General features: G+C 36.1%; 1 protein-coding gene across 2 annotated transcripts in view; it reads left to right on the top strand.

Moving 5' to 3' along the window:
- Window positions 1-23,280, top strand: part of ADCY2 (adenylate cyclase 2) — a 214,993-nt gene that overhangs the window by 152,367 nt on the left and 39,346 nt on the right. For both annotated transcript variants that reach the window (XM_065667665.1, XM_065667664.1), the window contains exons 12-15: window positions 1,297-1,377; window positions 6,154-6,223; window positions 7,992-8,089; window positions 14,505-14,589. In XM_065667665.1, coding sequence (XP_065523737.1) covers window positions 1,297-1,377; window positions 6,154-6,223; window positions 7,992-8,089; window positions 14,505-14,589 — 334 coding nt within the window. The remainder of the gene's footprint in view (window positions 1-1,296; window positions 1,378-6,153; window positions 6,224-7,991; window positions 8,090-14,504; window positions 14,590-23,280) is intronic.

The following is a 23,280-nucleotide window of genomic DNA, read 5'->3' as shown; positions in this document are numbered from 1 at the left end:
TTTGCAGTAACAAACTGATTCTGGTGATGCTTTGTTGGGTTCATGCTGAATCCAGTGAAAAGATGCTTTTTGTATTGTAGTTGTCTTATAAGTTATAAACAGAGAAACATGACATATATTTGAAACTCATTTCAGACTTGGTGCTCAGTTTTCTTATTAAAAATAATAAGATATTGCCAAGAAAAGAAGTTATCAGGCTTTCAGTGCTGAATACTTATTAAGCCTTGCTGTACTAGCCCATTATTGCTCATCATACAATTCTGAGAAGGAATATTAAAAGTAACTAGAAGAAGCAGAAATGTTTTATGAGTTCGGGCTTATTTCCATTCTTCTTCATAAATCCATAAAACTATGGAAACCTTTCCTTCAACCAGCATTTCTTGAACTCTCTTGGGTTGGGTTTTGTAGTGTTTTTTTCTGTAGGGTTTTTTTGTTTGGGTTTTGGTTGTTTAGGGGGGTTTGGTTGTTTGGTTTGTTTTGTTGTTTGGGTTTTGGTGGGGTTTTTTACAAAATGTTTTCTTGTGTTTATTTTTTAGGTGCTCACTAATATGTAAACTCTAGATTTTTGTGTGTGTGTTTGAGATTGCAGTGTGTGCTGGGTTTGTTAAGAGCTTATTATGAGGCTCAGTGTACCTGATGCCTACAGCTGCTGTTGCAGAATAAATGTGTCATGGTTTAAACCCAGATGGCACCTAAGTACCATGCGGCCACTCACTCATCCCCTCTTCCTCCTCCATGGGCAGGATGAGGAGGAGAATCAAAAGGGAAATAACAAAGGGAGAGAATATAAAACCAGAAAGAGAAAGCAGGGATGCACAATTGCTCACCTCCCACTGACCGATACCCAGCCTGACCCAAGCAGCGATTGGTCCCCTCTGAGTGACTCCCCCCAGTTTATATACTGGGCATGACATGCTGTGGCATAGTTTGGGTCCTTTGGCTAGTTTGGTTCAGGTGTCCTGTCTCTGCTTCCTCCTTACTTCTTGTGCTTGTCTTCACTGGCAGAGCATGAGAGACTGCAAAGTCCATGATCAGGGTAAGTGCTACTGAGCAACAGCTAAAACATGTGTGTTATCAGCATTGTTCTCAGACTGAAGCCAAAACGGAGCACAGTACCAGTTAGTAGGAAGAAAATTATCCCAGCTGAAACCAGGACATTTTTAACATTAAAAAATGATAAAAAATTTTTATTATCCTCAAAAGTTTATGCCAGACATCACCCTTTGTTTAAAAGTTAATGTTTATTAACAATATAATGATTTTGCAGAGTAACTCCTCACATTTTTTTTATTTCAGAACGAAATCACAGAAAAGAAGGTTTGAGGAGGAACTGAATGAGAGAATGATCCAGGCCATTGATGGAATCAATGCTCAAAAGTATGTTTTTATCCTTTGTTCTCACCTTCATTCAACTTTGACATAAACCTGCAAGAGAGGGTAGTGTTTACTATTTTTCACTCCACATACACACAGAAGTCTGAAAACAGTGATGGTGCCATTACCACTGGCATAGGAAGCTCTGCACATTGTGAAGACAGTCTGTACAGTAACATTTTGTACTATATGGGATAAGACAGTGTGAATCATGGTGTGACAGAGGTTTTGTCTTGTCTTGATCTTCATGGCAAAGGGATTTTTGCTTTGTAACTGTATCTGTACACTCATAGCCGTAACTGCAGAATTAACTCATCTGAGAGCAGAGAAGTAAAACACAAGAAATAGCTCAGAAATCAGAATGACGTGAAAACTGATGCTTCACAATTGTCACAGAAACATCTCCTCAGAATTAGAAACTTTCCCTAAAATCATAGTTTCTGTTCCAGCTGGTAGGTTCATTTCTTAGAGAAGGCTAAGCTTGATGGCATATTGAAATTGCTGGAGAGGCAACGTAGCATGTATTTTTTCTGTGTCCCAGGAAGAGCTGGAGGCAGTATTGATGTTCTCTGGTTGCTGGTGAATAGATAAGACTGAGAGAAAAATCAATACCAGTCTAAAATAAGTGTTCAGGCTTCTTGTATTTATCTGGTGAAATAAGGGAATTGCCTTTCAAAAATGTGGACAATAACTGTGATGAATTACACATTTCCCCCAACCCCTCTTTTGTTACTTAGAATTTTAATCATCTGAGTATTGCACCTAATTATCAAAAGCTCACATGTAACATTTGTTTTGTTTTGTTTTTTTTTAATCTGATAGCCTTATTAAAAGGTACTTGGCTTTAGAAAATATTTTAAAGTAATTATTTATAGAAAAGAGTGTTGATAGTTATAGGTCATACAAGGAATACAGCGACAGAGGATAGGTCAGATGATAGGCAAAGCCCTCTGATTATACTGGACTTGCCTAAAACAGCCTGTAAGTTCTAGTAGTTTGTATGTGTCTTCAGGTACGCTTGCCTCAGTAGGTGGATTGAAAAATGACATTCAATGCCAGAAGTAAAACGTCTGTATAAATGCATTAAAATAAAACATTGGTATGATCATACGGTACGTTATCTCAGGGAATCCCTGCCTCATCTAATTAGTGCATAAAATTCTGAGAAACCTGGGGATAAAAGACATGATAAAAATGTTTCTGAAAATGTTTCAGTGCATTTTATGAATTACCTGGGGAACTGCAGAAAGAGAGAGAGAGATATTGTATACCTAAAAGGCTGAATGCCACCTTCTGAAACTTAATTCTCTATCCCTATATTGATTTGCTGAATGGATCACTTAAACAGTATTATTCAGTTGGGTACCTAAGAATAAGTTGTCAAAAGCACTGGTTCCCCAAACAGCAATTTGAATAATATTTTAAATATGTGAATGTTAAGCACTCAGAACAATAACATTTCCTACATTTAGGACACAAAATACATTTTTGTTTTCTTTATAATTGTGCAGGGTTTTTGTGCCTCAATTTTTTGGCTGTAAAATGAAAATAACATTGTCAACTAATTAAACGAATTGGTTGTGAAGATAAAGCTTTTGCTTTTGTGACTCAACTAGCAAACTTTTAAGAAAATCTGTGAGAAAACTGGTATTTCTTAATGTTTTTAAGTCTAAAGTTTGGATTGTATAGTGACTAGGTCTGTGACGGGGGAAAATTTGAAAAAACTTCACATAAAATATGGTATTAAAATTACCATTCTTTTAAGCTTTTTAATTACAAAATTCCATGAAAACAATTAAAACCCAAACATTTGTTGCACAGAGCCATTGTTTCTTCTACTCTGAGCTGTCAGCATGGTCTGACATCATGGTTCTTTGCCATATGTCATTCTGTAACTGTTTGCAAGCAAATGGTTGTAGTATGTGTGTCTCTGGACATTGCATGCCCAGGTGCTTAACAGCCAGTAACTGGAAGACAATGGAATGTAGAGTGTGGATCCTAGTCCAAGACAAAGCTATAGTCCAAATGAATCATTGTTTTTAGGTAGTGTAAAGTAGTACGGTACGTACTGAAATGGTACGTCAGGTTTTCAAAGTAGTGTAGCTCTTTCTCTGGGCTCCCTTAGTGGTGTTCTGGTGTTTCACAAGCTAGCTTAGCTACCTTTCCACAAAACTGCCAAGTGGCACATGCACACACTGTCAGTAACTTGGAGCATCTGGGTTCAATTCCTTCTTCTGGAATGCAGATGAAACTGTGGCATCTAAAAAGCAGTCCACTGGCCTTACAGCATGCTTCAGGGTAGTAGATTTAGTTGGCAATGCTCCTTGCAAAGTTGCATGAAGAAAGCTATGACCTGTTTATTCGTTCTTATTCTTTTAGAGCACTACATTAAAGACGTGTAAATACAGATTCAACAGAGTGAGTGAGGAATAAAGAGCTTCCATCTCTCAGCTGAATGCTTTAGGCATTGGGATGTAATATCATACTTTTTCCACGTTTCTTTTCCTTGTACCTTGAACAAAATATTCCTGGCTGCAAAATGCCCATCCTGCACAGGAGAGGGATGAGCAGCCCTAGCTATGCCACCCTGAACCTTGGTGGTTAAGTGACTGCTGTAGGACTTGTGATGGATGGATAGCAATCTGCTAGCTAAATATATACCTACAGGGGGAGCTAAACTAAAGTTATTCGCTCTTTGATAAGTAAGTTACTGTGTCAAGGAGACACACTCTCTTCTTTTTTTTTTTCTCCAAGTCATGGTGGCTGCTATGTTCCATGCATAATTCGTTGTTGTCAATCAGTACAAGCCCTATCAAACCACATGCTTCTGTGGATACTGGCACAACTCAGCTGTCTCTGTCATTCCTTGAATTGCAAAGGAATGTAAACAGAAATTTGGTACCTGGCTTCCTAGGAAGCATATCCCCATGTACTTGCAGATACTTCGGTAACTTTTAGACTCATTGAGGAGTCAAGCGGGGCAGAATTCTTCAGCCCTTCTATCTGTCATGGAGGTATGTGACTGTGCTCCCTATTCTGTACTTACTCTCAACTTCTATTTGTCTGTGTTAAACTGTTTTCCTCACTTCAGACCTCTTGGCACCTGCAACCTAAAACCAGTAGAGTTTTTTTCTAAGTAGAACTAAAAGCTCCAGAAAACGGGAGCTTGCAATGTGAAGTATAAGGCAGCATTTGCAGTAAATGGCACTACTGATTTCACATGCAATCAGGTGTGTACAGACCAAATTAGGTTTTGGGGATTAGATCTGCAGACAGAACTTTTTGGTGGTAATGGTGATTAAATGAATCTGCCTGTCAGATACTGTAAGAAGAAAAAGGAAATTAGTTACCAATTTGGAGAATAGAGTTACTGTTTTTTCAATTTTTATAACTAAATGGAAGAAGACTTGCACTTAATTTTCATAGTTAACCAAAAATGTTCCACAAACTGAATGTTTTGTCTAATAGATTGCAGCTAGACCCAAACAAAATAATGCTATATATACACCAGCCTATCATACTTGTTTCTTCTCAAAATCCTAATTATGAACAGACATAGATGTGAGCCACTGCAGAGCAAACTGGAAAATATACTTCTGAATTAAGCATACCTAGAACTGAACATGTTTTCACCTTTTTTTTTTTAAAGAAACTGATTGCACAGGAGCAGGGACAGTCTCCCAGGCAAGCAAAAAAAAATATTTTAGATTTCACAAATCAAAGCAAATAGCTTACACTCTACTCCATCCACTCCTGTTCTCCCAGGAACTCAACTTGAGATATATTCCACTGCGGTTTATTGCTGCTACATTATTTGCATTACAGCCTGTCAGTTGAGACATTCGCTTTTATTTAGAAGGCATTAACTACGCAACTGCTTCAGGCCTAATTTAAAGTTATTGCTGGAAAGGTTGCAAAAAAAAATCTAAAGCCTTGCTATTAGTGTTCAAGTTCACACATTGCATGTTCACAGAAGTAGTCTGCTTAAATATTTTTTTCTTTCAGATTTATCTAGTCCTCTTGAGGTGCAAGCAACATAACCCTCTTGAAATTTAAATATGTGTCTTTTCAAGTGTCCCTTAAAACAAATGTAAACTTTCATATTAGAACATTTCATTTTGTAAAATTTATGTCAAGCCTTTGTCAATATTCACTTCTTTTAAAATAGATATGTCATTTTGATGGAAGTACTTATTCTATGTCTCACCTTTAAGCAGGGAAGAAGATTTTATAATCTATAAAGATTAAAATCTACCTCTAGAGTACAGGGTCAGGGTCAAGAGACTAATACAGCTCAAAGACAAAATCACTCCACCTATTTTAATAATGTTTTTAACATTTTCATTTGGAATAGGAGTTCGTGAAGTGTAATTTATCTACCACTCTTGCATACTATAACTGCATTTCTTAAAGGTTCCTTGTGAAGTGCTGTTTTTGTCTCACATTCCTTTATGTCCACGTGGTATATCACATCATTTTGGACATGAGGGGAATATCAGTGTCAGAATTACACCATATAAATCTCTCCCTTGACCGTCCTTAGGAATGATCCACATTCCTTTGACTGAGCTTTTGTTTTATGTGTGTGTTAGCAACTGAAGTCAAAAGGGAGAAGGGATTTGAAGATTCTGCTTTTATGGTCAGTGCAATTTACTATATACATTGCAGTACGCAAGAAGTTGCTTTATTCAAAGTTATTATTTTACAGCATTTCAGTAATTGAAAAAAACAGAACTACTCTATTTTTATGTCAATTATAATGTTCCATTTCTCTTCTAGGCAATGGCTTAAATCTGAAGATATTCAAAGAATATCACTTCTTTTCTATAATAAGACCCTGGAAAAAGAAGTAAGTTATTTTCACTGCAAATTCATGGTTGATTCCTTCTTTGCCTTATCCTAAGTGAAGCTTATATCCTTTGCTTTTGAAACACAGAGCCATGGCCACAGCACCTCTCCTGCAGGGAGAAGTTCTCAAACCTTGCAATAGTATTTTAGTTCATTTATGGAAGAAATCTTAAGAATGTGGTGTCTGAGACTGCTTTCTTGTTTGGAGGGCTCTGCAGTTCACTTGAATGTCGTGAAATTTTCATGGTCTTGCAGAAGTGGGAGGAGGTTTGATAGTCCAAATTTGATATAGCTGGAACAAAGAATTCCTAAGTTCCATCACCTACATCCATAGAAGGCATTTATCATACACCACTGGTTTTAGTTTATTTTTTTTTCTTCATGTCTCAATGTCTCAGTAATGATAGTCTTATGATGATATTAGTTCATTAGTTTTCTCCATATGCATTGATAATCATAGTCATTGTGGAGAAATAATACTGTAAACTTTTTTCTAAGAAGAACGTCTAGCTGTCTTGGATGCAACACAATATTCTTCTGACTAATATGTGTGTGATAAAATATGTTTGAGACATGTATGTACAGATGGAGTAAATGATATTGTTTCTAGTCCTTGGAGTAATGATCAGAATGAAAGTGAAAAGAAAGCAGCCGGGTTGCTAAACTCAGTTTCTAAATGTTAATTAAAGCTTGGTGCACCAGTTTCAAGGGCAGAACTTGGCACTAAGCACAAAGACACAGCTGTGTGCTTGCAGTTAGAAAGCACAGCTCACACACTTCCCATTTTATGAAGTTTGCATTTTGAACACTTCGTGAAAATAATCGTTGGTACATTTTCTTTCAATAATCAAATTTTAAATTCTTACCTTACTTGGAAAGGGTGAGTAACTTTAATAGGCCCAATACTTAGGTCATTTCCCTTAGAGTACTTAATTGGCTTCAAACTAGACACAGCTATCTCAAATAGCAAAATAACTGATAAATATTTCATTGCTTAATTCTTTTGTCTCTAGGCTGGCTAATTAGAGATTCATAAATAGATTTTTTTCTTTTTTTTTTCAATGAAAAAGCAGGTTGAATTGACTCTCCCTTAAGAATATCAAGTGTTTGCTAGTATCAGTGGACATACAAGGCCTTTTAACACAGACGTAAAATATTTCCGATTAAGTAATACTATAGGCCCAGTAAGTATCAATATGACTGCTAGCTATACTGTTGGAAATTGAACGTTTATACACATCTGTAGCACATTTTACACTTTGCTGCTTTGTGTGTTCAGAAGTTTCCTGTTCAAATGACTGTAACAGTTTTTTATAACTGTATTAGCCCATTCAGTATTTATTAATAATTGAAAATCAGTTTGGGGAATTAATGACTAGGAAACTTGAAATCAACTAAGAGTGGTTGGCAATTCCTAAAAATATTTTTAAAAATGCTTTCACCTTTTTTGTTATCAATTTTGTTGTGGTAAAATTCAGATAGTCCTGTTCTGCAGAGGAACAAGACAAAACCATTTGACAATGTTACTTAAACTGTTCTTCAGGAAGTAAAAGGATTCAATACTATGCCTGATAATCCCTAGTCCTATGTGAGTGGATCTGTAAGTCATTGAACAATAGGAAATTTACTGTTGCTAAAGACTTCCTATACCGATCTACATCTTTAAGCTGAAATTTCATTTGGGTGATACTTTATCTGCTTTGGAAATAGTGTTTTTAACATTTGTTTTTTCTTCTAGTGTTTTTAACATTTGTTTTTTCTTCTTCTAGTATCGAGCAACTACTCTGCCTGCATTTAAGTATTATGTGACTTGTGCCTGTCTCATATTCTTCTGCATTTTTGTTGTTCAGATTCTGGTATTGCCAAAGTAAGTGCTCTTTAACATGTACTCATTCCTATGTATATTTGCTCACTAATGTAAAAACTAGAAATGTATAAGTAAACAGTCATGGAATTGTCAGATTATGGAGCTCAATTCATGGAAATGAAATTGAACTGAGAAGATTGATGATTTCAGCCTATTTCCAAAGTTATGCTTTTTTCTAATTTTAAACGCTGTAAATAGTATGGTGCCATGCATTAGTACCAACTCTTCATTCATTTTAGTTTTTCCCTCTGAATTGAAAATGTGTGATGATGACAGGAATGAAATCTGTATGTGTAAAAAAAAAGTAATACAAGCTGTAAGTTTCTGAAACTAAAATTACATATAAAATTAGGATGACAATTGGACATTGAAGTGGGACAAAGTGAATTGCAGAATCAGGACTGTGATTAAAGAAATGTATTTAAAATATTACTGTGATAATACTGCTCTATCCAGCATGCAGACAGAGCATTGTTATTCATAAGATGTCTTTTTTTAAAACTAATTTTAAAATATAATAAATTGCTGGAATGATTATCTTCATCAGAATTTATATATTATGAGCTAATTTATATTTGTGCCTATAAATCAGCTATCCTTCTCTCTGAGAAAGCTGGAAGACAGTTGTAATAAATATTTTATTAGAGTTCTTGAAATAAAAATTTGCTGTTGATTGTTTACATAGTAGAAGTAGAAAGTTGATATTTGTTTTATCGCAATTGTTTCCAAAGCCAACACTGTATATATATTCCCTGTGCTACAGTATTTCTTTACTCATAGTCTCTTTTGTGCAGCGCGATCAGGAGTAGTATTTATAGCCTCAGTCTTGTGTTGTAGTACTTACTCACATTTTGATTCAAAGCCAGAAAGAACTGTTAGGTCATTATAAATTGACTTTCCATGCTGTAGACTTGTTTTATAGCATACATAAAGTTTTATGGGCTTCTGTTCAAATGTTACGGCATCTTCTTTGCAAACAGTTTCCGAGCTGGCTTCTAACACAGAGGCACAAGCCACAAAAGGACACTCTTCCAAGAGTTCAGCAATAGCCTGTATATGGTTCAGTCTGACTTTGGGCATTATTATAGCAAAATATGAAATCAAGACTCATGGCTAATTTTATTTGTAATTTTGTATAATGAGCATATTTTAAAAGTTCATACTGTATTTTGATTAGTACAGGAATTAATTCAGGGAAATTTGTGGTTTGTGATATACCAAAACTCAAACTTGGATCTAATGAGTCCCTTCCAGCAGTATGACTTATGAATCTGATTCTATGCTTTGATTTCAGTCACCAAAATTAATCTAAATTTATCAGCTATCATACATGTAGTAAGATGCTCATTTTGTGATATCCTTTTGTCTCTTAAACCAATTGTGAAGCTCATTAAAATATATCAGCTACTTCAAGTTAGTGAATTCTAGGGAGCTATATTCACCTAAGGAAAGTGTCATCCAGCTTGTAAAAGTTCATGCAGTTATTTCATGATCTCATTCTAGTATCAGAGAAAAAGATACATAAGATTTTTCTTTTTCATTACCAAAATGTAAATTATCTTTTGGTCCTTTTGTAGTGCTGCATATTAAATTGTAAAAGCAAGCGTGTAAAATCAGATTTTACTAACATGAATGGTGTTCAGCTTCAAGGGATCTGTGGGTTAATTTAAGAGGTGCCAAAATAATAGTCAGAAAGGCAAGGTATTATACAGGCATCTGCATCTTCCCTGGAAAACTGGGAACATTGTAAATTATAAAAAAAAAAAAAAAAAATGTTGGGAAATCACCAGTGTATGTAGCCATCACAAGTGTAGCTTAAATTGAACTACTCCAGTGCTGCAAATGTTATTTCCTTCCAGCAAAAAAAATAAATAATGAATAAATAAGTCATAGTTTAGTCTAAAATTCTATCCAGCCTTTTTGTTTTATTCCAAAAATTCTATGGGATTTTTAAATGGTCATCTAATGAAAACAGGGAGATAAACTACATCTGTCATTGGGATTTATTGATTCACTATTCCATTAATCTGGTTTTACAGCAGTGTAATATCATTGATTTCTGTGCAGACACATCACCTGCTGCTTTAAAGTAGATGTGGAGATATTTGATGAGTAACATCCAGCAAGTTACAAGTGATAAGTAATATCTCCAAGATCACTCAACATTTATTTCAAGGCTGAAATAATCTATTAATGTTTTAATTTTCCCAGGGTCAATAAACTGATATGGCATTTTCAGAATAAACTTTATGCAAAGTGGTAAATATAATTTTAACCCAAGTAATCAATATCTTGGGGTGAAATGTATCATGAAGAATAAGTCTTTATTGGCATTAAAACGGCAGCAAATCTTGATCGTTACATTTCCTTGGAACAGGCCTTCAGTTGCTCTCTACCGTTCTTGCTTCACCAAGTGACAGCAGGTTGTCTGGTAATTCACGACAACCCTATGTTCTTCATTTGGGGAAGCTATGTTCTTTATTTAGGGAAAGTCAACTAACATGGAATTGATAGTGTTATTTTTTTAAATGCAGACTAGTGAACTGATGAAAGTGTACCCTTGTTGAATGGGATTTACTTCTTGTGCTATTTAAGTAAGGGATTTGGTGGGGCTGCATTTAAGATTCTTCCTGTCTTCAGTCTCTGAGACTGCTGTGTTCAAGAAACTGTGTCCTTTTGTCCTGAGTCATGCCAAGCTAACAGTCATCTTGCTTTACCTATGGAAGGTGGTTAGTAGGGCTTAACACAGTATTTACAGTCAGGCACAGCTAAATTTCTTCATAGAAAATGTAGTACTTTTTGTGTGGAAGCATATGTGTAAAATATAATACAGTTTAAAGGAAAGAAAACCACCATTACGAGCTATTTTACTGCTGTGTCTAATAAAAAAAAAAGAAAAAAAAACACCCACAATTAAAAACCAAACCAAATCTCATGTGGAGATACAATACTTAGGTTATTTTTCTTGACACTGGAAGTGCCATACAGTTAGTCTACATAGCCATTGAATCCACTGATGGCTTAGTGAAAGCATCAGTCGAATTAAGAAAGAAATAGCTACTACTAGATGCCAAAAAAAGTCTGAATTCAATATAGCCTTGTATAATTGTCATTTGTAATTGCTTCATAATGATTTAATCACCTCAAGAGAATTTGCAATCAGATAGTTCAAAACATGAATGTTAATTACCTGGCAAGCTAAGGAAATTCTCTACATCCCATTAAAGGATGTGTGCCTTAAGTCACATCTTTTCCTAAAAGTGAAGGAAGTGTAGAAAGACACATACTTTCTTAATTTTTTAGTATCTTTATCTTGTAACAGGTTTTCATTTTTCAGTTAAAATGTTACCAACAAGACACATGTATAAATAGGACTTTTTTTCCAATCTCATACCACTGGATAAAAATGAATTATTCAAAACAGATATTTACTGATGAAACAAAAAGAATACGAAAAGGATAACCAAGATCATAAGTTATTTAGACTTGCAAGTATCTGAAGCCTAGTGAGTTCTCATATTGTTTTTTCAATTTTAAACCCTGTCCCTCCTGTAGGTTATTGTCAAGGGTTATCCTGTCAGGGTTGCTGGTGGGGCACTGTAACAAAGAGCAGACCTTCAGAAATTAGGTTATTCCTTGAAGCATAGGAAGAAGCAGGTAAAGAGGTCAGCTGTCTTATGGGATCACAGGCGCTCTTCTGACAAGATGGTTTGACCAAATCTGTCAGTGCCATGCATCTAGTGACTTGTCTAATGCATTTCATGACTCTACACAATAAAGACACAATTATTTACAAATTACTGTAAAGACCTGTACTGTTTTGCAGTGTTCCAGAGACAGAAAAATAAATGCATGTTATAGCTTTCCTGTGTTCATTGCCTCAAATGAGGCTTGTTTATGGTGGTACTTACATTTTAGTATTTTTCTTCCTCATAATAGCATTTTCAGCCCACTTCTTTCTTCCTAGGAGCAACATGAAACTATTTCAGCACAGCTTAACTGAAACAGAAGTCCTGCTGTTCACAGAAAAGAAGGGGGTGTGGGAAGCAAAATCTTACAACTTTTTTTTGTCTTTATTTACCACTCAGATCTGGACTCTAAGATGGAATTTTTACTTTTCCTTATCCTCTGTCTTTTTCTCTTTACCTTGATAATCAGACTTTTGTTCACCTTGCTTTGTAACTCTTTTTCTTGTGCTACCTCAATAACATCACAAGCACGTAAAACAGCTACAAAGACCTTTCGTTCTTGCCTGTTGCCCATGTGATTTAGAACTCTTCTCATAAGCTCTCTTTACGCCTTGTTAATTTTATTTCCCTTCTTCTCCAGTTTCTCTTACAATTATCATTTCTTCCTCTACAAGGATGCACTCCAAACTTAACTCAAAGCTATTCTTGTGTTAAATTATTTCTTAAGTTGGAATCTCTAAGAGGTTTCTATTATTGTTTGATTGATTGTTTTTTGCATCCGTCATATCAGAGAGTTTGAAATGGAGGCATGGTTACTTGAATCCTATTGAAGGACAAATACAAATGGAAGTTTTTATGCATATATAAGAAATAACTCTGTTAATTATATTCCTTTCTTTCATGTCTTCTGTGGCTTACTAGTTTTTAAATTCCAAAGGGTAGAGACTAGTTTTACATATTCTGATATACAGTTTACTGTCTTAGTCTTCATGAGAACACGTATTCATAAGAAATAATAATTTTCAAATAACCTCAAAAAAGAAACATTATTTCAAGATTAATATATGTTGCAAATTGCCAGTTGTTTGTTTTTCATCATCTGTCACATCAACCCAAAGTCTGATTAATACATAGCATGTAAGAGGTTCTCTGAATGATTGGCATGGAAGCTCATCGGTTACTTTCCAAAATGCTTTTAATGGCAGCAATATGGCATGAAATTGGTTTGTGAAGTTAATGTTTTTTTTCTTTCCTGAAAATGGCTTTTAGAACACTGCGGTTAAAATGGATCAATTTTTTTTTCAGTATTTGTACATAATCTACAGAAATTGATTCATAGAGCTTTACTCCTAAATTTTTAGTCTTATAGTCTCTAAAATGCATATAGTTGAATTCAAATGGAATTTCTAAAGAACAGAGATGCATGCTTTTATTAATAATGTATTTTAATCCTGAATTACACATTTATGGAGTAGCTAACTTAAAATGGGACATTTATTTTAGTTTTGTGGGAAAAGCAAGGGATATAAAACTTATTTCTAAAATGTCATTCCAGTATTTCTGTCATATAAGGTTTGATAAAATATTTGCTTGTGCTCAAAGTAGTTGAGAAATCTATTTTTAATTCTGTAAAAATGTCAAATCTGTGGTTAAAACTGAAGTTCTATGGTCAGGTGAGGGACTTCCTAATGCCATCTAGTTCTCTTGCTTAAACAATTCAGCTGGCCCAAAGCTTCTAATCTCTTGGCATTCATTAAACATAATTAGGCCCCACAGCATCTTTCCCCAGGCATCCATGCTAAGTAGCTCTTGTACAGTGCCTGAAGGAGCAATTATGCTCTACTGTGGTATTCCTATAGAGAGATTTCCACATTTGTAGAATGAATGCATGCACAGATTGTTATTGTATCCCTGTTTTTGTTTATTGATCATACAGTGATGCTATTTTGGCTAGAAGACCCAATTTGTGCTACACAAGGATGAGCTAGAACACTAAGTAAGAAGGATTTCAGGAAGAGTATAGAGATTACTCTCCTTTTTTTTTTTTTTGTTTCATTTAAAGTCTGATTTTGTTGGGGGGGGGGGTCATGTTTTTTGTAGTTTTATTTCCTACCCTGTCCTCTGATACTTCAGACTCTACTGGCCGGATTTTTCAGAAGTGTTGGATCCCTAGCCATTCATGAAATAGCAGACACTATATTAGGGCCCTTGCCGACTGAGAGACTACAACATCACAGATATCACAGGTTCTATCTGCGAGACACTGAAAACTGGACATCACTGTCCTATGCTATTGCTTTTCTACCTCTGGGGAGAATGTGCAATACCAACAAGTTTATTTGGTATATCTGTTGCACTCTTAAATTATTATAAAATCAACAGCATAAAAATAAAACAATAAGGATGTTTTTTTACATACAGGATTTCTAAAGTTAAAACAAAACACTGCTGTTGTTAATGCACTCTGTAATTTAAAATATGTGTGGAAATTAGTATCTTCTCCTGGTAATAATTTTGCAGTCAGAGGTAAAGCCAATTGAAGCATTCCTGAGTTGAGAAAAAGGCCTGTCATTCTGGTAAGGATTGAAATTATGTTTCCATGGTGTTGATGTTTGGAAGATGTAACTTGCACATGATAATGTTTAGAATTCTCAGAATTATACACAAAGAAAGGTCATGCTACAGAAGCATAACAGAAATTAATACATGTTTTCCTTCTCTTGCAGAACATCTATTCTTGGAATTTCATTTGGGGCTGCATTTCTCTTGCTTTCCTTCATTTTGTTTATCTGCTTTGCTGGACAACTTTTGGTAGGTATTTAAGGAAATATAATCCAGTAGTTAATGGTTTCTTTTAAATAACATGTTCTGATTTCTGCCAAGTCATTCTGCCTTGGGTAGAGGGTACCAGTTAAATGAGAAAGGCTTGCATGCTTAGGCTTCTGAGAACATTGTTTTGTTGGTGTTAACTTACTGCAAAACATCCTAATTTATCTGAAACACAGGGAGTGCCTACTTACAGTAATATTCTCTTTCCCCCATGAAGTTGGAATCTCTGAGAGGTTTTTATTATTGTTTCATTGATTGTCTTTTCAAAAATGTTGCTATTGTGCTTACAGGACATGACTCATGTACTTTAATTTGTGGGGGCAGTGTATTTGTTCAACTCTTGTTGAGTTTAGACACTATTTCATGATAACTATTTAATTTGATATTTAAGAATTTTAGAGTAAAATTTTATAGTAGTTTTGCCATTGAGTCGGCCAGGTGCTACTGTAATGTAGTGTAACAAGAAATACGCTGAGACAATGAAACAGTATCAGGAAGTGCTGGGACACACTCTCTTGGAGTTTCTTTTTATAGTGAAGCTTAAGAGGAATATAAACATTTTTTTTCTGCATTTAAAGGGATGGCTAAACAAATATCCCAAGTCAGCATTGAGGGGTCGTGCCACTTGAATAATATCTAACACTTACCTTCAATGCTGGTTTTCCCATGTCTTGTATGTACAGTGAATACTTTCCAGGAATGGAGACTTATTATCGCATTTCTGTTGACTGATGAGATTTCATGTTCTAGCCTAAACAGCATGAAGAGGAGCTATATATGTCTGTCTTTATGAGTTCAGCTACTCTAATGCAAAAGCTGTGCTGCTAAGAAGGCTTTCAGTAAGTTATGACGATAGTTGACGCAGCGCTGTCTTTCCTTCACAAGCATGGACATGGTTCTGTAAGGTGATGGATGAGAGGCAGCTAACGAAAGAGGCAGTAGGTTTATCTTCCCTCTGTCCTCTCCTTAAGATTTATTCCTTCATGTCAAAAATGCAAGTATTGTTTTTGCAGCTTTAACCACAGTGAAACCCTATGTTATGTTTCAGTAGCATATCCATTGCAGTATCTGCCCCGTAACTGTAAATACTTTCTTTCTAGAAGAAAAAGTCTGAAATTCTCAAGCAAACAAGTATCAGTATCTTTTTATACGCTATAGTCAGTGTCAACAGAAATCAATCTTTATTGTCCTAATCCCAATTGGGTTTCGCTTGTTTTGTTGGGGTTTTTTTTGCCAGTGTGGGTTCTTCCCACCTCTTTTTCTGAAGGGGTAATTTTGGATTCCCTTGCAGAATGCATGTAGTGAATGTGGACGCGCTTCCTACACACCTGCTACAACTGTACAGTATAAAGTCACCATATAACTCTCTTCTAAAAATAACATGTCTGTGAGGAGATTATAAATTTTTACTGGATATGTTAATCTCTTGCAAACCTGTTTAGCTACTTCAGCTAGCAAGGAAGATTAGAAGTAAAACCATTTATTTCCTACAATCTCATCTGAACATGTTGATAGTCTCTCAAATACCCAATTGAACCATGGACTTCAGAACATAATACCAACAAAACAATAATCAGAAAATATCTGGATCCACTTAAGAAATGTGTTCTGATTTAAGGTCACTAGAGCATCTAACAATGTGCAGCCAGTATGTGAGGAGTCCTGTCCCTGCTAGAAAAGAGTGGGACGTGTACTGCAGGCAAGGACAGCAAAATCTAAGTTCGAGTTAGGACAGCTGGCTGTCACTGCCTTATGTGCTTGTCTCACACTTTGACGCTTTGCCCTCAGTCTCCTCTGACACCACCGCAGAATAAGTCACATAAAAACCAATTTTGATCAAGTTTCTTTGTACTGTTTTAATTTCACTGGTAATTAAAAAACCCAAACCAAAGAACAAAAAAGAAAACAAACGCACCAAAATCCAGACTGTCATGCTAAAATTACTAGCTCTTTTGGAATTTAATTAAAATATTGTAAGAAGAGATTTGTGTTTACTCTTTCACTCTGACTTATTATTAGTTGATTTTACTGTTCAGCAGCACTACAGCACAGTCCAGCTCAATTTGTTATGGAGTGATAATATCAGCCATTAAATAAGAATAGGAATTTTTCCATCGAGTGATGTGGCAGAGTGGTAGCAGAAATAACAACTTCCAGAGCCTGCCTTTATGGTGTGTCATCACCTGCTAGTCTTGAGCACACAGGCTGAAGGCAGGGAGAACTGACTGAGTGCACCATCAGCAAGTTCGCTGATGACACAAAACTGGGAGGAGTGGCTGACACACCAGAGGACTGTGCTGCCATTCAGCGAGACCTGGACAGGCTGGAGAGTTGGGCGGGGAGAAACTTGATGAAATTTAACAAGGGCAAGTGTAGAGTCTTGCATCTGGGGAAGAACAACCCCATGTACCAGTACAGGTTGGGGGTTGACCTGCTGGAAAGTAGTGAAGGGGAAAGGGACCTGGGGGTCCTGGTGGATAGGAGGATGACCATGAGCCAGCAATGTGCTCTTGTGGCCAAGAAGGCAAATGGCATCTTAGGGTGCATTAGAAAGGGAGTGGTTAGTAGGTCAAGAGAGGTTCTCCTCCCCCTCTACTCAGCCTTGGTGAGGCCGCATCTGGAATATTGCGTCCAGTTCTGGGCCCCTCTGTTCAAGAAGGACAGGGAATTGCTTGAAGGAGTCCAGCGCAGAGCCACAAAGATGATTAAGGGAGTGGAACATCTCCCTTATGAGGAGAGGCTGAGGGAGCTGGGTCTCTTTAGCTTGCAAAAGAGGAGACTGAGGGGTGACCTCATCAATGTTTACAAATATGTGAAGGGTAGGTGTCAGGATGATGGAGCTAGGCTTTTTTCAGTGATATCCAGTGATAGGACAAGGGGCAATGGGTGTAAACTGGAACATAGGAAGTTCCACGTTAACATCAGGAAGAACTTCTTTACTGTAAGAGTGACAGAGCACTGGAACAGGTTGCCCAGGGGGGTTGTGGAGTCTCCTACACTGGAGATATTCAAGGCCCGCCTGGACAAGTTCCTGTGTGATGTACTGTAGGTTACCCTGCTCTTGCAGGGGGGTTGGACTAGATGATCTTTTTAGGTCCCTTCCAACCCTTGGGATTCTGTGATTCTGTGATTCTGTGACTGTTCTCACAGAAACAGTCATTTGCCCATAGGTATTAAACCTTCACCAATCCCAGCTAAAAATGGCATCTGTCCTGAAACTTGAGATGGATTTATATCTTTGATATTCTAATTTCTAATTACTTCTTTATACCTATGCATTTATTTTATTTTATTTTTATTTTTTTAGATGATGATATTGCTCAGAGCTAAATCTTAACATTATGTTGGGTCTTAAAGATCCTTTCTGACTTCTATTTTTATAATTTAATTATGGGATATTCTTTTTTATTAATCCTGAGTATATTCTTTGAATTTTACTTGCGAGGTTTCCTTCCCAAATTACGTGCAGATAGAGGACAGTGGTTGTTCTTTAGCTCATGTTTCCTGTCTCTCTTTATCTTCTTGAAGTATAGAATTACTGTGAAATATCTCAGACCTGATAAGTGTTAGATGTGTTTTACCTCCTGAAGTGAATGTAAGAAAGCAGAAATCTGGCTGCCTAAATGATACACTGGAAAATCTAATGCAATCAATAGAAAAAACCCACAGTAATCATGTAAAGAAAAGTTCTCTGTGGTAGCTGAGGTAGTTGGCCAAAGAAGTATTAGTCTCAAGCAGATGTTCTTTGTGCTTTGATTCAAATAGCATCTCAAAAATATCTTTGCATTACCTGGGATATGCATGCACCTAACTGATACCACATATTCTTTGTGCCAGTTATTTTCCATTAATATGAAATGTTTTTTTACTGGATATGTTAATATCTTGCAAACCTGTTTAGGTACTTCAGCTAGCAAGGAAGATTAGAAGTAAAAACATTTATTTCCTACAATCTCATCTGAACATGTTGATAGTCTCTCAAATACCCAATTGAACCATGGACTGCAGAACATAATACCAACAAAACAATCATCAGAAAATATCTGGATCCACTTAAGAAATATGTTTTGATTTAAGGTCACCAAAGCATCTAACAATGTGCAGCCAGTATGTGAGGAGTCCTGTCCCTGCTAGAAAAGAACATGTTATTTATGAGTTGCATTATACTACACAGCTGTATAAAGAATGATACACAGTCTTCACCGTTGTTTGCAGGGATATGTATTTTATTCTAAAGCAACTGGCATTGGTATTAACAGTCAGAAAGACTGCACACTTAAGATACTTAAAAGCTCTGCAGAGACAGGAATATCAGCACCAGCGCTACTTGGAAAATATTTTCAACCTGGTATCTTACCTCTGATGTGTCTCTCAATGCAGGTACAAATAGAAAATCAAAGCCCTTCAGTTTCATCAATAGTAAGGCTGTGCTTGTTAATTAAGATTAAAACAGGTATAGGCTAAGGCAGGGAGAATGCAGAGAGGCTCTGGCACCTACAGCAGGGCTCATGAAAGAGGTTCATCAAACCTAAAAGTCATTCTGATACGCCTCAAGCACAGGCACTGGAATAGCAAATCCATCATTACTAAGTACCATGTTCAGACTTCATGAACTTAGAAATGGACTGATTTCAGTAACAAAAATCCTTATCCTTACTCCTTATTGAGTTATACATTTACGACATGTTATGTGATTGTGACCAACTGAAGAAATTGCCTAACCTGATGAAAACCACAGGTTTGTCATGGCTGTTGTCTCAATAAGTTCTCTTTTAATATTTTTTATGAGTGAGACTATCCTGATTTTGTTTTTAAATCCAGAAATGGTGCCTCTTAGTATCTTTGGCCAAGATGAGATTGTAACTTGCCTTCAGAAAAGAGATACTCAAGTGTGCTTCCTAATAGCAACAGTCCAGTAGGCAAATAATTTTTCCTATATAAATATATAGATAAATATTTCCTATATAAATATAAATAAATATAAATTTAATAAGAACAACAAAAGCAGAGAGCAACGAGATTCTTTTGGAGGTTCTTTTATATGTATTTACCTGAGATGTGATATCCATGATGTATAAGTACCACAGTTTGGTCACTTACCAGGGCTTCTATTGTGTAAGGCAGTTTTTGGATGATAGTGTCTTACCTGGAGACCAAGGCTTAGTGTAGAATTCCTTCCTCTAGTTCAATGCCCTGAGCACTGCCTTTTAAAAGTCATTCAGGTTTGGTGTTTCTCAAAACCAGTGGCTCTTTAAATATTTCAAGTGAAATAGAGAAACTTTGATGCAAAGGTCTGAGAATGTCTTTACCTTAAAATAGCTTATAGCACAGCAACTGTACATGTTCTTGAATGAGTAAAGCAGCACAGGAAGTACTAGGACTGAATGAGTGCCGAGAGGCATCTTTATACTGCTCACTGCTATGTTCTTTCCTTTGAATGAGACAGTTGAAATGAACAACATGGCCATTTAATTGTGACCCTTTGTGAAGGATAATACATACTGCAAAGTATGGTGAAATTAAAAATGTGATACTGACTTCAGGTTTTCCCGTTATTTCTTTATTCTGGATTCTAGTTTTTGCCAAACCACTTGTATCCAATGTAAGTTGAGTAGACTCCTCACATGCATGCGTTTGGTATGATTCAAAATGCCTGGCTTAGATTTACAGGTGCCACCATGGAGTTCAAAAGTTTGGTGTTATAGTATGCTTTTTAGGAGTACTTTGGTACTTCTTACCAACAACAGGACCTTTAGAGAGAATGTAAATTAAAAGCTTGTGCCTGTATACAAAAATCACCCTTCTCCAAGCTTAGGTCAGTGTAATCACTGTCAGTCAGTTATTTGGATTTGAAATTTGGTGTCTTCAAGTCTGACTGAAAAGGAGCATTAAAAAAAAAAAAAATCTGATTTTTGTTTCTCTTGCTTTCATTCTTTGTAACATCAGTATTTGTAAAATATTGTTTTTAAATTCAAAACCAAACAATAATAGACCTATAGAAAATGTGATTCGCTGACTTTCTGTAAATAAGAGGTCTTCAGTCAAGATGTTCCAACCTCTAACAGCATGTGAAGAAGTGTGACAGCTCTTGCGACACTGTCTTTCATCTACAATATAGCTGTCACAATTAATTCTCGCCCCATTCCTTGATCTAACTCAGAAAGACAGCATTCATTTTGTTAAATGCTGAAGCAGGTTTCTGTGTGTGGAAAGACAACACAGGATACATTTTAAAAACCTGAATATTCAAAATGAATTATTACTCGCTATCATGCTGAGCTGTCATATCAGATTTAACTTGTTCAGATGAAAAGGTAATACATTAGTCACCTTTCATACTACAAATACCTATTATTCCTGGTTGGTGAATGATAAACACTTAACCATGTTCTGCTGGCTCCGCTTAGAAAAAACTAAGAAGCTAATGCTACTGAGATCTGATGTCTTACCTTTCTTGCATGCTTTCTAGAAATGATTGTTTTCTTCCTTTCATCTCATTCTCCATTTTCTTAACAAAATTGCGAATGAGACAACATTTACAAGAAAAAGTGTTTGAAATAGGCTAGGGAATCAGCAAAATAAACCTTCATAGTTCTGCTATAAAGAGTCTGAATTTAATGATCATCCCATTGCTCCAATTCTGCTTCCAGGAATTCCCTAGATTTTCAGCATTGCTGAACTGCTGCAATTGTACTATGTATGGTCTGTATTTAGACTGCTCAAAAGTGAAATTCAGTAAATCTGTTAATCCATAGAGAGAATTACTGCTCAACAGTGTATTTTTTCATGTTTTCTAAGGAATTTCTACTCAATGGTTTAAAGATTTTTTTGTGTGACTGAGGGTTTTGTCACAAATTTTCCTTTCATGAGCCTCACTGGCTTAACCTCTGTAGGCTGTTCTCTGCCATTAGAGAAACTTGTCATCAATTTAATAAATAGGTGGGCATGGCAACTGTTCCAAATAAACACTGGTCCTTCCACTCCAGAATTCAGAGCTGTGCATTAAACAGCTTGGTAAGAAATGCATCAATGAGTTCTGGTGTGCTTCTGTTTTGCAAATGGAAATAGTCTACAACGTAATTTTTGAAGTTGCAGTCTAACAATATGCAGATTTTTCTTCAGGTCAAAGCCAGCAATATCTGTAATTTTATCAATAGCAGCTGGAGGAATGGAATCTATTGATTAATCACACTGGCTGAAAGACATACTGTTTCCTGAAATTTATTTTATTCTCTAGAGCTTTTCTTAGTGAAGATTTACACAGAAGGTGGTTAGAGATGGGGTTTATGCAGTAAGTTCATTTAGACATTTCTTTACATGCAGCCATCCCCTCTCTTCTCCATTTGAGCATGCTTGCTCTTCCCTGATCCATATTTGTTCCTCCCTGTGTCCATCTCATAAGCACTCTGTCAGTTTTCCACATGCGCACAACACCCTTAAAACTTTTACACAATCCCAGGTTTCTTTGTGCTGCATTGCAACATCATCTGCCCTGTACCCACATACTATCCTTTTAGGCATCAGTCACCATTAGCATGCAGGACATCAGAAACCATGGCTGAAACATTCTCCTTCGATGGTCTTTGGAGCAGCAGATTCATTGGCATCAGTTCTCCACAAATTAGGCTACTTTTATTCCACCATCTATCACTGTCCTTTTGATCATCGCCAGGTCTTTGTCTTTAATTTGATTAGCCTTTAGTCAGATAACCTAAACCTAGTAAAATTCACAATAACATTTATCTGGTTTATTTATCAGAAGATTTATTTTCATCATTACCTTCTTTTACTGGAAATTTTTATCCTAAAGACTTTTTCTTGACCTGGTAACATAATTCAGAAAGGAGAGCACAATGTACAGTTTTATCTATGTAATTTCTTATTATTTTTAATCCTTATAGGAAGACACTAGGAAGTGTTCCTGCCTATTTTTTTTCCCTAATTGAACTTAAACTATTCCAGCTACTTCTAAACTTCCAAGAAAATCACAGAACAACGTAGGTGAAGTTGTAGTAAAGTTCTATGTGTGCTGTAACTAAGACAAAGAGTAATTTAAGGTGTGATTTCGTGACTGTTTTAATTTGTCATAAATCTATGTGCCCTGACTCACAAGGTTTTAGGCTGACTAGACAGATAACTGAATGATTCATTTTCACACAGATGCATTCCCCGTGTCCAACTGAATACTCGCCTTCTGTAGTAACAGCAGCAATCTAGGCTTTGTGCTTTTTACCTTATTAGTGGGAAGGATGAGAAAACCTTACTATAATCTACATATAGATTAATATTATCTTGAAATTTATTATGTCTTTAGGGGTGGAGAGCAATGTTTGAAAGTTCACAAAGCACTTGAGCAGGGAGTTTCTTGATCAAAAATGGTGGTTCCTTGAGTTTATGTATTGTGTTTTTTTAATATGGGGGAGTACTAATGTCCATATAAAGACACCTTTTTTTATTCTTTTCTTGTCCATCTTTGAGATTCCAGTTATTGTTTTGATCTTCCTGAAACTGACTTCATTCACTCAGAATCTCTCTGATCCAGTATGCAAAATTCCTTGTGTCACAAAACAAAGCAAAATGTAAGATAAGTTCTAGCTGTGTAGTGGACTTGTCCAAATAGTGTGTAATTAGGAAGGAAATAGTTATGTGCAGAATGACAAAGACCTTCAGGCA

The sequence above is a fragment of the Lathamus discolor genome, chromosome 2 (genome assembly GCF_037157495.1).
Source record: "Lathamus discolor isolate bLatDis1 chromosome 2, bLatDis1.hap1, whole genome shotgun sequence".
Classification (NCBI taxonomy): domain Eukaryota; kingdom Metazoa; phylum Chordata; class Aves; order Psittaciformes; family Psittacidae; genus Lathamus; species Lathamus discolor.
This window is presented reverse-complemented; position numbering and strand designations above follow the sequence as displayed.